This window comes from Perca flavescens, chromosome 18 (genome assembly GCF_004354835.1).
Source record: "Perca flavescens isolate YP-PL-M2 chromosome 18, PFLA_1.0, whole genome shotgun sequence".
NCBI lineage: Eukaryota > Metazoa > Chordata > Actinopteri > Perciformes > Percidae > Perca > Perca flavescens.
The window spans coordinates 12,988,304-13,005,605 of record NC_041348.1 but is presented as its reverse complement, the minus strand read 5'-3'; the positions used below and the strand labels follow the sequence as shown (position 1 = coordinate 13,005,605).

The following is a 17,302-nucleotide window of genomic DNA, read 5'->3' as shown; positions in this document are numbered from 1 at the left end:
GCTAAATCTTCTGCTCATTCTCACATAAAAGACGCGTACACATATTGAAGGGGTGTGCAGGGGACTCTAATAAACTTTTTTGAGAGTGGTGACTTTTTTAAGATTTTCTACAATCAAAAATACAAGAGGAACTATAAGGAGTGAATAATTAATAATAAAATATTAACATTATATTAATAATAATGTGTATCTGCTCTGACATACGCTGCAAATGATAGCTAATTAGGCTAACTATATAATTTTGTGGGGTTAAGGATTATGTTAGAAAAATACCTCTTCAGGACTGGAACATCCACTGTATCGGAGCCCAGAAGCTAGTATATCAGAATTTATGCTAACGTTAGCAGCTCTTTCCTCTTGGTTTGGGGTTTTGTTAGAATCTTTTCATTATCAAGAATAGGCAGAGAACCACTGAAGTTATAATAAAGTTTTGTTTACTTGCACGTAGAATCAGTGTACAGTACTCGCAGCACAAGTACAGAAAGTGACTAACGTAAGCCTCGAACAGTAGCTTATTTATGTGTGAAATACAATCATAACAGAATTTGATGTCGTCAATTGTCTATCTTGTCAGTTTAGAGGTTGTCTCCTCTATCTGGTCAGACTCGATGGTGTCCCCCTTTATCTGGTTAGAGAGACGCATGTTCTGTCCTCGAGCCCCAGTCTAGATAGCCAATGACTCCGTGTTATCTCGTGGGAACAAGTAGTGTTATGTTTTCTTACTATGCAAATAGTTTAATTTAACAGACATAGAAGAATAGTAATCACTATAATATTATTCTATGCAAACAGTTTAATAAATAACAAGAGGGAAAATATGTATAATAATTTCCTTAAGAGGTTTACACTCCAGGAACTCTGCTAGCCTGTGTGTGGTAAGCAAGCACCCAAATCATCAGTTATGGTCAAACTAATTAATTAAATGTCTATTTATAATAATCTACTATAATACCAAGGCTAACAAGCTCTACACAAAAATGCTTCCTTAATTCTCTACTAACTTACAGGGGTCGTCAGTTGGTGAGGATGCTGACTTTTTGCCTGGAACATGTACTGTAGCTAAGCTCATTATTTTAGCATTATATTCTATATTTAGCCATCCTGTGCATATATTAGGTTCTGTAAACATTACAAATTTTGCTGGAGATAGAGGTTTTAACCAACTCACAGTGTGCTGTACAAAATATATAATATATACAGGAACTATTTACAGTTGAATGAGGGGTGGGAAAAATAACAAGCTTAAACTTCATCCCGCTCCTTATCGGACAGATTGAACATATTATAACACTTCATAGATATTGTTTTTCCTTTTGGTATGTTGCTACACACTCATAGTGTTTTTTATATTTTATTGTGTTGTTATTTTTTATTCAAAATAAAAATAAATGGGCACCCGGGTAGCTCAGTTGGTAGAGCGGGCCTAGAAATGCCCCAAAAATAATCTTTAAAAATTAAATTAATATAAATTAACATTCAAGATTAGTGTTCGTGTTCGTGTTCGTGTTAGCGTTAGCTTATGCTAGCTAGCTACAGCTGCTAGCATACAGTTGTCATTTCAGCCAACAAAATCCACTGTTGTCAGCTTAATGAGAATCTTTTGTTTACTTGTTTTTATATATAAAGGGCACCCTATATGCTTTTTATTCTTTGTTTTGTGTAGAAGAAGAGTGCGGAGGAAGAAGGATAACTTTGTTTTTCTCCGAGGACAATGGCTCCTAGAAGGGAACAACACAATAGACTCCATTCACAGCCACACCAACAACGTCACGACATTTTGTTCCTATGACTGGACATCATGCATCCGCCCAAACCACCAATACCACAATGGGATTTCCAAACAGTTCCTCTTGGTGGTGGAGTAAAAAGCACAGGCACAGGCAGCTGCCGTGGCTACGTATTATAATCACTATCAAAACTTACATAAAAAAACCCTACAATCCTAACTTGGCATCATTTTTTCCCTTTTCTCTGTGCTTCAGTGCATCCATTTTTTTCTGATGTTTATGTTACGTAACCAAAGTGGACACTTGGTTTTTCTAGCATGTTTGGACATTTTTGCTTGTTCTTTCCTGTTTGTACCCTCCAGCATTAGAAGGCTGAGCTTAGCATAGCAGAGTATATAACAGCACAACATCAGTTTAAAACTGGTATTTACAGACAATCAGTCTGACTAATGTAGGATACTTCAGCTGTGCAGCTTTCAGGCATTGTAAGCAAAACCTAATTGGTTGCTATACTTATATATAAATAACTATGGTGATTATCAGCTTATTTTTTTCTTATTACACATTTAAATGTGATATAGTTTGCCTTTGTATTGTATGTAAAGTGTTAATTTATTCATACCATAGATGGTCCTTACCATATACTCTAGCACAGTATCCCATCTGTAAGACTCAGTATTAGAGTTTAAAGGCTGGTGAGAGATGCTTGATGAGATATTAAAAGATCCTCAGGCTTTTTTAAGACAAGTCTCTATACATTATTTTTTACTTTTACACAAAATAAACAAGTTTTAATTGAACTTTTTCAGGTTTGCTTGTTAACTTGTGGGAACAAACCTTTTTATGCTGTATTTATCAATTCCATCAGCTGCATTCACCCTATACAACTCATGAAATGATCATTGATCAAAACTACTTAAACAGTACATGCTAATTATGTATTTGCTCATGCTTGGGTGTGTGCCACAAAACATATAATGCATGCCTTATGTTGTATTTTTAGAGGAAAAGCACACATTCCATAATGCTGTGATGCAAACTAGATTAATAAAACACTCTTCTGCATCCTCTCACCCTGATGTAGTGTCACACCTCCCTACAGTTAGATAAACATGAATTTATTCAAGGCGTTGAAATCTCTGAACAGACAAGAGCTTGCACTGCCCTTCAACATAAGTAAGAGTATTTTGCCTATAGTCCACATTACAGACAGTTTGCAGTCATGGGTTTTATCTCTGTATTTATTTCATTAAAGTAAACTAGTCAGTGCTGCATTTAGAATATTAATCAACAGCTATCTTCTGTGTTTTTCCAGGATTGCCAGGGTTTTCCAGCATGTTTGGAAAGAAGAAGAAACGGCTGGAGATCTCAGCTCCGTCTAACTTTGAGCACCGGGTCCACACGGGCTTCGACCCGCGGGAGCAGAAGTTCACTGGGTTGCCGCAGCAATGGCAGAGTCTCCTGGCGGACACTGCCAACCGCCCCAAGCCCATGGTGGACCCTTCCTACATCACCCCCATCCAGCTGGCACCAATGAAGGTACAGTGTGAATGGACAGAGGGCATCAAACCTGAGCACTGTGGACAAATCATTATAATTTTCTGTCTTTTTGCTCACCTTATCTTTTTTGCATCTTTGGGACTCTTGCTCATCATCCTTTTCCCCTGCTTTTACCCACAGCCCTGCCCTCTCTTTCTAACTTAAATCCGTACATTCCTTTTCCACCCACCACTGTTCTTTTCACTTTTCTATCTTTGCCTTCCCCCTCAGTATTGCTATGTTTCCCTTCAATGTGGCTATATCTCATCGTTCCATCATCCACTTGTTACACTATGTTGTCTTTTCTCTGAGACAAAATAGATCATTCTCCAGTGCCATCTGACCACTTCACACTATTCAAATTCCCCTAGTATATGAAATTATAGTCATATCATTGTCCATGATTTTGCTTTAAACCTGCATTAAGCAATTTTGTGATATTAAAGTCACACTGAATGACTCCCTTGAAGTGCCAAACTGAGAATTAAAGCCATACTATATAACATTTAATAGAAGAAATAGCAGTCTTCCTTTTAGAAATGAAATGTTGAATTCACAAGCAATACAATGAACCATTTTTCAATTTAGTGCTGCTACAGTTTTACTTGGTCCGATATTGTATGACCAGTACCAGTCGAAGCTTAGTAGCTTTTATAACAAAAGTAAAACAAGAAGTAGCAAAGGCTATATATATATCCACATTTTAGCAGCCAACTCAATCAGTTCAGTAATGTAGTTCTACTACTGTAATTCCCTTACACCACTATACTATCTAAGAAAGACCAAAATTATACAAAATAAAGAACTGCATATTTTTTTGAGCAGTTGAGATCAAACCATAGGCCAGAGAATGTGACCTAGTAACAGACTTATGACGCACTACATTCTCCAAGTGGACAGAAACATGACTTCAATGGGATGCTCATGTTGTTCTGTGTCAGCTGTGTATGTGAGTAGACAAATGTTTGCTAACATGTTGCTAAACCCATAGATATTCTGCCCCCTGCTGGTCAACAAGTGCTTAATGCGGCTTTAAAGACAATTCCTCATCTTCATTAGATAATGTCACAATCTCAGAAACCTTAATTCAAACTGATATTTCTTTTTCATTCGGCTGTGTGATTTCTCCTTCTTACCTTCCCTGTTACTGTGACTGCGTGTCTCCCCTTGTCTCTGAACCTTCTGAGTGTCTCCTCTGATGTGTTGTTGTTCATTGGTTCTTCCTAACGTATCACATTGACACATTTGATCCACTATAAAATAGCCATAGCTAATTATAGTCATTTACACACCAAACAGTTTGATTAACAATGCTCCATAGTATTTCTGTGCACCTTTCTCTGGGTTGTTGCAGAACATGTGATTGCTTTGAGGCCATTCTCTTGCATACTGGAGGTATTGGAGGTTGTATTAGGCCTCATGGGTCTTCACAGGGGCGTGTTTTATATTTTCCATTGTGCTGTCTGTGGTCCCATCATACTGCATGTGTGACCCACTGCCTTTCAGCTTTGAAATCTAGGAGCTTTTCCTGTGTGTGTTACAACACCTGCTTACACCATTTTTTGTTGACCTTAATAATAGTATAAAAACACTTGCCCTATAATAAACATGTCAATTTTAAACTAACTTCTCATTTTATGTTAAATTTGACATAAAGCACTGCAGCACTTGAATGCATTTTATAAATCTAAAACAGTAAAACTAACAGCACCATTGTGAGCATTAATTTATCATTTTAATTTCATTTATACTTTGTATTGATCCCCAGTGGGGAAATTACAATTTACACTAATCATCAAGCAAACTATGTTAGTCTCTGAGGAACCACTTACAGTTGCTGCTGACAGGAAAAAACATGATCAGACATTCACATAAGTCCTGTAAGAAAGAACAGCAATATGCCACAGGAGATATCTCTGAAGAGGGGGAAACAAGAAAATAATTCTCTTGCTCTCTTCACAGATATCTCCCAAGAAAGTCCGGTCATCCGAAACGCCGTTGCCCAAAGTATGACTTCCTCTTCCCTTCTGTTTTTAACACCCCTCCCCACCCTCCCCCCTTTCTGTTTTTTTGTTGTTGATCGCTCTCACACAGTCACAACTCTGCTGTTTTGTTTCCACATCTCTCCTCCGCTGCCTGCTGCCATGTATATAGGTGGAGGTGGTGTGTAAGCAGGAACAGGGAGAAACACTGAGAATGACTTAACTATATTGCTCTGCCAAGTCTTTTCTTGGGCCTCATCTCCACTCCTCATTTGTTTCATTCGCATGAGCCTCCCCAGAAATGACTAGATTAACTGTAGCAGCATGTTCCCTTGTTTCTCCCCTTGCTATGGAGCGCCATTGATAATAATGATGATGATAATCATAATGATTATAATAATGATTGTGATGATGATGGTTGCTGAGATGGGAAGTGCATGTTGCCATGACAGCTGATTCTGCTCTGCTGCAGGCCACCCCACTGTGGAAAATAATGTAGGTCAGAAAAGGTTTGCATGTGTGAGAAGTAGGGTTGGGTATCGTTTTGTTTTTTTCCCGATACCGGTGCTAAAACAATACTTTTAAACAGGTGCCGGTGTCTAAACGGTGCCTGAACTGATCCTTAAAAAAAAATAGGGTAATAGGGAATAGGGTATTTTACAATAACTTTGAATGCACTACGAGGCTTAGTAGTTTCAAGTGAACGCAACACGTCTGTGTGGTTTTTCCCGACAAAGGCAGCTGCACACTGCTTAACGTTCTGCTGTTGGAATCCTCTACATTGAAATACAGACACACTTAACACCGTTTAGCTGTCAGCATTTTAACCGTGTTTAATCCAGCTGCTAGCATGCGAGCAGGCGAGCGATGCTTCTGTTACCTCTAACATCTGTTTTGGAGCATCCGAGAGCAGCACAAAAGGCATTTAATTGCCACTGAAATGAGGCACGTTGCTTTTCGGTACAGTAGATACTGGTCGTTTAGGCACCGGTGCCGTATTAGCACCGGGTTTTGGTACCCAACCCTAGTTAGAAGAACCCTTTCTGTGATCCACCTCTCCTCTCCTCTCCTCTCCTCTCCTCTCCTCTCCTCTCCTCTCCTCTCCTCTCTAATATTAAATCAAACAAGATGTAGTCTCTTAGTTGTTAAAACATGATTTGGTCTGGATAGTTTGCAAGCTGTACTTTTTTTAAATATAGAAATTAGTATCTATACATTTAAATATATCTGGAATCTTTTTCAGGAAAAAATAAATTTTCTATGACAAAACTATTGACTTAGCAAAAAAACATGTCACTCAAGTCAAGATTTGAGTAGAGTGTGCATGGACATGCCAAACGTTTTTAATAAACAGGCTTAAACAAGACATGGCCTTATCTGCCATATTTTATAGCTCAATATTAAAAGATCTACTGTAATAATCAAGGAGGTGAATAATAAAATATTTGTCATGCTACTCCGTAACCAAAGTCATTGCTCCAGACTTTGGAGGTAATGCCAAATTTCAGAAGGTAGTGCACAGTAGACAAGGATATTTTAAAGTGAGAAAAGAAGTAACAAACCCCAATAACAGTAAACCAAAGCCTGCACATTTTTGCTGAAAAATAGTAGGTATTTGGGACTGTAATTACTATTTGTGTAGGGGGTTTGGAATCACAATGATCTCCAGACTTGATTAAAATCACCACACATGCAACACATGCAAATTTAAAATCACTCAGCCTCCCCTGGAGGAAAAAATCCCATCTGGATGGAGCTCTAGTTTTAGTCTTTTAGACAAGTAAAAAAGTTGATCACAGACCACTGTGAAAAGTAGTTTGATGTTACTTAGAAGTCGGGGTCACTTCACTCCCACGTCAAATCCAAAGGATTTTGCATCGCTCTCGCTCGGAATGTGCATGCAGAGAATACAAAATAACACATTTGTGTGGAAGTTGTGTGTGAGTGTGCTACTTTTGAGGAATCACATGAAGGAAGCCCTGTTGCTTGCTCAAAGGTAACACAACCAAGGGCACTATTCAGGGTTTACCTTCAGTCTGAACCCGGTGTCTGCCACCGAAGTCGGTACTCGCTCCGAAGCTAATCCCCGTCACTCTCTCACTTGCTAGGCTTTGGTGTAGGCTCTACGTATTACTATAAATCAGCCTTTACAAATCTGTCTTTTGACACTCAAAATATGTTGACTTTCAGATTACTGTACTACTAAGATGACTCCCGAGGTAGGCCAGGTTATTTATAGTGTCTCACCCATGGCCTGATATCCTTCTCCCCTGGTTGCCCTGACACTTGATTGACATAAGGCTTCCTCTGCCCCCAGCTCCGTCTACTAAGTGTGTGTGTATGTATGTGTGTGTTTGTTTTTGTGCACACACCAGGCGGGCATGGAGAAAGCGATCTCCTGTCTGGCAGACGTCCAGTGCTGTCCTGTACAGAGGGACAGAGTCTAGGAAAGGCTCAACATGGCGTGTGTGTCTGCATGTTTTCCCGTCTGCTTGCATAAACACATTGTTTGTGTGTGCGCCTAGAGAGGTCGTCGCAGTCATGATGCCGAAATAACTACTACCTCTGCCCTCTGGCTTGTGCGCTCATCGTTTATTCACAAGGCTTGTAGCCTTGTTGTCAGACTGCTCATCTCAGCTGAGCATTAGCATTGCTCAAAGCCTTGGCTCTCATCTCTTTTCTCCCCCCTCCTACCCCACCACCAGCCCTCCGCACACATGCTAATTCAGAAGTATAGGCTAACACCATGCCCTCTCAGTATTTCCATGTTTTAAACAATGTGCTCTTAAAGATTCTGCAGTCTGACAATTTGAAGTGTGTGGTGCGTGTGGTGGTGCATGAGTAAGTGCGCTATATCTACCACCGTGAAAAACATCTTCATTTATATGTTGTGTTTCATCTTTTGATGTTGACATAGATGGTTAGCGTGTGTTAATGTGTGTATGTGGGTGGGTTATGTGATGTGAGGTTACATGTGTGTTAATGTGTTGCATTCATTAGCACCAGCAGGGGCAGTGCCGTGGCTATTATTAATGGCAGTCTCATGTTGCACCTTGACTTTGACACCCTCAAATTGCCGACTCCTATGGAGCTCAGGAGGTAATTTACTGTCTGTGTGTGTGTGTGTGTAGATGGATATGTCTACAGTACAGTGTGTATTGACATGTATGTATGTACTGTATTTGGTTGTGCGAGTGACTGCTTGGGCCTGCCATTGCTATCTCCTTGTTTCTATTTTCTCATGTTTCTTCAACCATGGGCCGGTATTAGATGTCTGAGTTCTTGTACGTGAGAAACAGAATGACCTGTGTAGGAAAGGTGACACATGTAAATGCAAGAAGTTTAGTGGGAGCAGATTATCCTGTCAGTGGTTGTGTTTGTAATGCATTTCATGCCTCAGTTTGACACTTAGCTAGCTACATCAGTTTACGGTTTACTTTCCTCTGCCTGTGTCATTTGCATTACTTTGGGACTATTATTAAAAAAGAATACAATTTTACATAGCCAACACTGCAATAAATTAGTAGTGTTTAGCGAATGGCTCAAAGCCATACAAACCTGACAATCTAACTTCAAGAGAGAAGCAGGAAGATAAATGCAGTGAATTAATAACAGTTGTTATAATGCGATTCTATTTAACAACAGCGGTAAAGTTTATATCCTTTACACAAATGCAGGGCAATGGCAGACAGTGTCAGACTTTGCTAACTCACACATACAGACAGTAATAAACTGAGTTAAGTTATGGTAAGTAGTTGTAACCAAAATCTACCTGAACACACATATATATATATATATATATATATATATATATATATATATATATATATATATATATATATATATATATATATATATATATATATATATATATATATTATATACTGGCGTCAGTGTGCTGCAAAAAGAGCAAAATAGCTAAATGAGAACTGCTAATTAATTTCCACTTTAACCGATAGCATGTTTTATTCGAAACAATTTAAGTTCTTTGTGTTGATCCCAGGGTTAATAAACAGCCCTCAGGGCAAGGACATCAGCATAAGTAAGCCAGTTAGAGAGAAAAGAGAAAAAAAGATTTTCAGACAAACCCATCGTGATTCCTGAGACCAACTTAAAGCTTATTCCTCTTAATTCTACCCCAGCTGTAGAAGAGAGAAGTGAATCTGAAGGGATCACAGGAATAATATATGTACATCATGTTTTAATGGTGAATATTTCTCTTTAATACCCCCTCTATTCTTTTAATAACATGCTCCTCTCCTGGATGAAGATCAACCCTCCCCCCCCCCATCCCCTGATATCTGAATTAATTTTATCATTCCTTCTGTCCTTGACACAAAAACAGCAGAGCACTGACTGCTTATTTTCTAAAAGTTAAAATGAACATTAGAGTACTTTGTATTGCCAGTTCATTTTCAGATTGAATTATGTGACGTATGACAGTGTGGCTTCGTAATAACATAATTTTCAGTCTCACGACATGTGGGTGAAAAGTTAATGTGATAGTAGTTTAATGGTTTGAGTTGATCCACAGGATTTCCACGAATGAAACGGGGACATTTGAAATCAGACATATGAGATTGATATTATAGACAGAATGCTTAAAGCTGCATTTAGATTACATATAGAAAGTAGCATCTTAGACAGTTTTCTGATTCTTTGTGAAGGTCAGGGCAGATGCCATTAGAATGATCCTGGTACTTAGGGATACATCGGTGTTGGAGTCAGGAAGTTGTGCAGGGGCTGCAAGAAGGTGGCCATGTGGCCATGTAGCGAGTGAGAGTACGGCGTGCAGGGTGTGAGCATCACAACATTCACACATGTACTTCAGTTGGTTCATGCATATGAATCCGATACGTGCATAATGATATTTTGTGTAATAAAGATTTAGAGTAAATCCACCCTTGGAGAGACTTCTTCCCTCCAGCCTGCCTTGTCTTTCTCTTCTCCTGTCCTGTGATTTTTTTTTTTGCATTTACCAAAATGGCTGCTGACAGCCTCCAGAGTACATGCCTAAACTTGCTGCATTCAGCTGTGGGTTACATGTGCTGTAGGTAGTGTAGGAGGAGAGAGCTCGCTGATATTTTGGGTAGCTGAACACCTCTGTGCTGTCAAACCCATTATAGCTGCATTGAAAATATCTCATCCTTACATCACATTGGAAGAAGAAATAATGCAACAAAATGTGCCCAGAATTGTGAGGTACACTGCCAGTAGCTGGTATTTAAAAATGTGTATTTTAGATTTAGGGTTGATTTGTTCATTTTAGTTGTTTGCTGTACTGGTTCGGAGAACAGTACAGCATTGTAGATGTACACTTCAACAAATCTAATTGTGACAGTTTTGCTGTCAAATAACATAAAAATAGTCTTCTTTACTGTAATTCATCCACAGAAGTCATATTTCAGTCATATTTCAGTATTTGAAACTAAATCACAGAATTTATTTAGTCCAGGTCAGACAAGGCTGTCACAGCGAGACAAAGGAATGGACTGGCATAGTGTGAGTACAAGGCACGTGACAATGGGCATGACATGCAGGGTGATAACTGGTAAGGCGCAACTGTAAATGTCAGTGGGTCAGTGATAGCAGAGCACAACCCCCCCACCAGCTTTTTGGCAGGTGACAGAGGAGGAAACTCGATCATTGGGTCTCTCAGAGGGTAGCTGCTCTGGGTGTAGGGGGCCAGACTTCCAGTTGACCCATGGCTGGATGCAGCTGCTACCGGGCAGAGTGACTTGTTATGGATGGGGGGCGAGGAGTGGTGGAGATCAGGGCCGGGGGGAGCAGGAGAGAGACGGGGAAGCTGAGGCAGCTGAGGCCGGAGTCAAGGCTGCTGGTGGGATCGGTGAAGACTGAGGAGGAGGTGTTGTTTAAACCCCATTCACAGACGATTCATAAACAGTCACAGGTGGGGTGCTCCGCTGTTTCTGTTTCTGGTGAGCCAAGACTGCATGCTGGTATGCTGGCTATGCAGATTTGTCTGTGCAACAGGTCTCAGCTCTCACTGCCAGCAGTTCCCAGCACTAAGTGTAAACATATTAGACAAAACAGTGATGGTGCAGGTAAGATAGTAGCTGTTCCATTCAGCATTTATTCTGTCGTTTTGTGCTGTCTTTAGAGATATCTGGTGTTTAAAGGGTCCCATATCTGACTTTGTGTCTATTTTTGTTGCGTTCTTAACATGGAAGTGTGACACACCATGAATTATAGCTGCAGAGTGCAGGTTGTTTTCTCATGTTTCGTGAGAGAGGGCAGGTTTGTGCTCGAAGCACTGCATGGCATGAGTTATTTTTGTAGCTTTGCTGGGATTGCTGTATATATACATATGGAAACTGAGCGTAGAGAGATAGCGTTTCTGATTTAACAGGGTCACCTAGTCCTTGCTTCAGGGGCAGAAATGCAAACCTGTGTCTTTATTTAAAAGAAGGAAGCAGGCTGTAAGGGTTCTTACATGTGCAACCAGGGAGTTGCTAATTTGAGAAAGCATTTTATTGCAGCGTGTATTCATAATATTGGGTGAGCTCCATGGCAGTGGAGTGTCCAGACTGAGAATGAATGAGGTCTAGACAAGTGCTTGGATGTGGAGCAGGTCCAGAATCGTTGTCCCCTTGTTGCAAGTTATAACCCGAAACCCTGTCAAGAGTATTTTTTTGGATGGACATTTTGGAAGACCATGAAATTAGATAGTTCAGTGCCTCTTTCATCACTGTATAGATACAGACAGACACATACATACAGTATGTTTTTGCTCCAAATCTGCCAAACATGCTGCTCTATCCTGTGATGCACAATGACTGGGGCATTCATTCAACTTCTTAATGGACAGAAAAGAAAGTTTGACGCTGTGATCGATGTGTGTTAATTTCAAGTTTGATTTGAATTTGACTCAGTATGTATTACACTCCATCTTACATTGATTGAGCATTAAATTGGTCAAAGCAGAAATAGACTTGAAGGAAAAGAACTTCTGATTGATGCGTGTCTGCGCAGGCATGCACCCTCACGCACACACACAAACAGATAGAGAGAGCATCTGTCTTTCTTGGCACTGAGCTGAAATGGATGGCATTGATTTAGACCTCTCTCATTCCTTCCTCCACTCTGCTCCTCCTCCCTTGCTTTCTCACTTTGTCTTCTCTCGCGGCTGCCATTCACAGTCACACTGCAAAACACCTCTCGCGGAGGCTTCGGGGCCTCAGTCAGCGGGGGAATTTTGGCTTTCAGCGATGTGCGCCGTACTTTGCCAGGGCAGCTCAAAATGTCCTGGCTAACAACCATCCTTCAGTGTCTGAACGTGGGTTTTTTGGAAGGACATTTAGGCTGTGAATTTTAAATATGGAAGGATTGTTGCAGGAAAGAAATTATTTGAGATGACTGGCGTGTCATACTTTAAAAGCTGCAAGTTTGTAATGGATTGGAAGTGCTTTCCAATGTCTGGATGAGGAACTGCAGGGTGACTTCAAAACCCTGATCTTCTTGAACACATTAATACTGTGTGTCCTGTGGAGTTAAGAATACACATGCTTCTTCTTTTTCTTCACAACTGTCATGTGGATATTTGCATCCTATTAAAGTAAACCACAGCATTTGAAAACCAGTATCATCACTATCGAAAAAGCTAGTGTCTCTCAAAATTAAACAACATTGGCTCTTTAAACTTTATTTGCATTCTTTGTTTCTCAATCAACTTTACACTTGGTGTGAGGGGGATTTAATAATGGCTGGACCTGCAGTATCCTCGTGTGGCCAGATAGAAAACTACAACTCAGTGTTTTTTTTTTAAATCATTCCCTTCCTTTTTAACTGTGGAAGAATATTGAATGAAAATCCATTTTTGATCCATCCATCAGCATTTCAGGGGGCAGATTAGAGTTAGCATAATTTTTTTATTATTTCATAAGCCTCATCTGTGCTATTAAAAGATCTATTTGATGGGCTGTACTAGAGCAGAAAACAAAATCATTTTCATACACTCAGACGTATGTGTCTTTACAAAGAGTACAATGTATACAATAGATAACATTTAAGGATTGAATGCTACATTGTTTTCTGTACACTGTAAAATGCTAGAAGACAAAGGTATACATGCTGTATAGAAATATTAGCTAACTCCTCACATCTAATTATTGATTTTGATGCTTATCGCAGGACCCAGTGATCTTAGTCAGTGACAGACTCAGCGTCTGCAGCCATGCTAACAAGCTCTGTGAGGCTTTTCTCAGCCACTGTGGTGCTTCGAGCTGAATGCTAACGCCAGCTTGCTAACGTGCTCATAATGACAATGCTAACATGCTGATTTGTAGGAGTTATAATGTTTACCATGTTCTCCACCTTAGGTTAGCATGTTGGCATGCTAGCATTTGCTAATCAGGACAATACATAATGACGATGTACAGTAGTTAACTTCACATTCATAATTTAAAATGCCTTCAATCTATCTCATTGATAATGACCTTGAAAATTGCAACTGTAACATATTGGATGTGTGTGTGTGTGTGTGTGTGTGTGTGTGTGTGTGAAAGAGGAGAACAAGGGAACAGTCTAATGAGTGGAAAAAGGAGTAGAAAGTGAGCGTTGAATGAGGATGGGAGGGGTGGACATGTGATGCAGAGACCTGCTGACGGGGCTCAGATTAATGAGCGCCGGTGTGTAATTAATCTATAGCAAGCAGCTGTCTGTTTATCTGTCTCAGAGTTGACAAGAAGATAACTGAGGGACATCTAATTGATCCCCTCCTCTTCTTCTTCTTGCTCACCATCTCATCTCCTCTCTCCAGCTTTAGACCAGAAACTTTCCTTGACAGTGACGGACTCACTTGGAAACTCCTCGAGAAGGAAGCCGATTTAGATCACATCATTGATCACACTGGCAAAGACACTGCACTGCAGTTTGATTATTCTACTTATTATCATTACATTTTCTAACAATTTCTGCTGGCTATGTTTCTGAATCAGGCTAAATCTGCCAGTGCTTAGAGCGATGGAAAAAAGAAGGGTGTCCAGGCTTTACTGCGCTAATATGCTTAAGGTCGGGGATTTGGTCGGACTGTATGTTTGTATTTCATTATGCTTTCCCCACTAATCCATTTTGCTGGAAATCGTCCCTCAATCCATGCGTTGCATCTTGTGTGACTCATGGATCCCTGAAGCTTGTAGCTTAGGCTCTACCCAGCTGAGGTCAAAGGTGACTGGGTCACGGTGGTCTGAGCTGCTGGCTGGGGAGCTGTGGGGGTTGGAGGCGTCTCATCAGAGTCGGAAAACATAGCCTCAAATACTCACCGGCTCGTGTAAGGGGCTCCACAGTATGGCTTCAGCAGCATGATATGCATAAACACACATACACATGATACATTAACCGATGCTTTACACACTGATAGGTTAATCCCATTGAACACCACCAGAAGCTTACTCTACGCTTCTATGTGGGCAAAACTGTACACAAATTCTCATGTGACAAAAAAGGGAATCCCTCCCTTGGAGAAATATGCTACTGAGATAGTAGGCAGTTATTTAAATCGTAGACTTTCAGACTGTTTCATTTGAATAGTTTTTAGAGGCCTAAAGAGGTCAAACTAAACAGGATTTCAAAAAAAACATTTAAATTTTAATTATTACATTTTTGTTTCCTATCTTGATAATTATCTTACAACCCCTTATGTACATCTTGTAACCAGGGCCGGTATGTATAAAGCTTCTCAGACTCATTTTGGTGTGTGACTAGCAAAGGTCATGAAATGATGGATACAGCAATTATTAATTATGTTATTATAAGATTCCATTATTTATAAGTTAAACTGTGAAATACAAGAATTCTGGTGAGTTTTAAAGTTGATGAATAATAAAACATATAACTACAATTAAACTATACGATTAAACATTCTAAATATATAAACTTGCTGTTGAACCTTTTCATTTTAAGATTTTTTTTAACAATACACCCAAACAGCATATATTGATATTGTTTACATAAGTGTTAGGGGAAATATCTTATAAAAGCTGTCCTCTTGCATGTTACAATAAAAATAAAGCATATATAAAGTTGGATATAATGAATGATGGGTAGTCTTAGCTATAATGAGGTGTGCATGAAGCTGTGATGATTGATGTGATGCAGCCCTGACATGTCAGCTACTGTATGGAGGCCTGCTATTGGTGGGGCTGGATGGTGGGCATTTTGGGTAGATAAAATTGTAATCCTTATTTTATAAGACTTAGGATTCACTCAAGTCAGCAAAGCTAGACTTTACTACAAGTTACTTTCAGCTTCTTTATATAAAGCTTCTTAATCACTTTATTTTAAGTTTTCTTTACCTACAGGTTGAAGTTTGGGACCATTATTAAGACCATTTCTTAGATGTTTTATACACACCATAAACTCCATAAACTGGAACTTGAAGTATAGCAGTGTTTTAATAACAGTAAACCCCAGCCTTTATATTCCTTTTTTTAATGTTGTGGTAAAAGCAAAGGCTTCTATTCCTTTACGCACACAGGCAGAATCATTTTCATGTCAACTTTCATTATTATGTATCTTATGATGGTATCCACCTATTCAATGAACCGCTCAGTGTACAGCCTCTCCTCAGCATGTTGAGATGATTGTTATTAACTACTGTAACTAACAGGCAGCAGGATGGCCTGAGGAAACAGGTCAGCTCACAGCCTATTAATCATGGAAACACTCCATAATACGCTCCTTGAATAATCCTGTTCATGTTTGCTTGGACCTCATCCGTAGTTCCACTAATAACATGTCAAGAAATCAGTGAAACTGTTCCGTGAAATCCTCAGCTAAGTAATACAGGTGGGTCGACCTGTCAGCTTGGGTACTGATCTGAGGTTTTGGGGTCAGGATGAGTCGTTCTTAATAACTGATATCTTAGATATGTGCCTCAAGGAATCTTACTACCAGATCCTCACTGTACTTTGTCCCTTAATCAGTGAAATTAACATCCACATCATTTTAATTCACGATTATTCACAATGAAGGTGCCGGTTCAGATAAGAAATACGGAATCAGACCAGCAGAGTGCAGCAGAGTGCAGCAGAGCACAAGACACTTCCTGCTTCTCCCACATGACTACACACAAAACATTGAAACTGTCTGGCTCATCTTAACATTTCTTGACACTATAAATTTTGTTATTACTAGGTACAATTACATTTATGCCTGGCTTTATGATGATCTTTTTTACAAGGCGTGTCTATTGTTCTGATCAAACAATCTGGTTTTAATTGACTGAAAATACTGAAATCTTAGGAACTCCAACCCCTCTACCTTTAAATCAGTTAAAACATATTGTATAAAGTACAAGGCTGGTAATATTCAATATTTTTTCTTATTGCCAACAAATGTTAAGACCAAACAATACGTTAATACTATTAAGTATTATTTGTGTAGCCAAAGCCTGACATATCAAATTGGCTTAGCTAATTTAATATAAACTAATACGTTTATTAGCTCATTGCTCTGTACCATACAGCTTATTTGTTGTCCAAAAAGTGTTCAAACACATTAATGAGCTACACCTTTGCACTGGCCAACATGTTCATTCATTATCATAAACATGGGCACTCTAGTTTCCTGCCGTAAATACAATAGCGCACCAAATGTAGATTAATCCGCAGCAGAAAATAGTCCCCAAACCATTTACTCATGTTTGAGTAATGATTGCTAAAAACTACAGTGTCCAACTGTTTTTAGGATAATAATGAGCCTTTAAAAAAAATTAAACTATACATTTCTGAGCCATATTTAAAGATTTATGTTTTCAGTTGGAACTAGTGGGCTTGGAGAAGACAGGGCAGTGAAGTCAGAAAATATTGAGATATGGCCAAATGCATTGTTGTTGTTCTTTTAGATAAGTTAAGATAAAACTTTATTGTCCATTTACATGGAAATTGTCCTTGAATCAAATGCTCCAACAATCAACAGAATAACAAAAAACAACATAAAAACATCTGTAAGGTCACCCTCCAGCACTCATCAAAAAAGACTTGCTACAATAAAACCAAACAGACACACCTGTCCCTTATCATTTTTGTTTCCATA

At 39.3% G+C, this 17,302-nt stretch overlaps 1 protein-coding gene across 4 annotated transcripts in view; it reads left to right on the top strand.

Annotated features, from left to right (window-relative positions):
- The window catches only part of pak5 (p21 protein (Cdc42/Rac)-activated kinase 5), a 69,238-nt gene that overhangs the window by 29,445 nt on the left and 22,491 nt on the right, over positions 1-17,302 (top strand). For 2 of the 4 annotated variants that reach the window (XM_028605823.1, XM_028605821.1), the window contains exons 2-3: positions 3,043-3,266; positions 5,229-5,273. In XM_028605823.1, the coding sequence (XP_028461624.1) occupies positions 3,063-3,266; positions 5,229-5,273 (249 nt within the window). In that variant the 5' untranslated portion in view covers positions 3,043-3,062. Of the gene's footprint in view, positions 1-3,042; positions 3,267-5,228; positions 5,274-10,956; positions 11,160-17,302 lie in introns of those variants that run through there. The other 2 variants (XM_028605822.1, XM_028605824.1) reach the window with 2 other exon arrangements.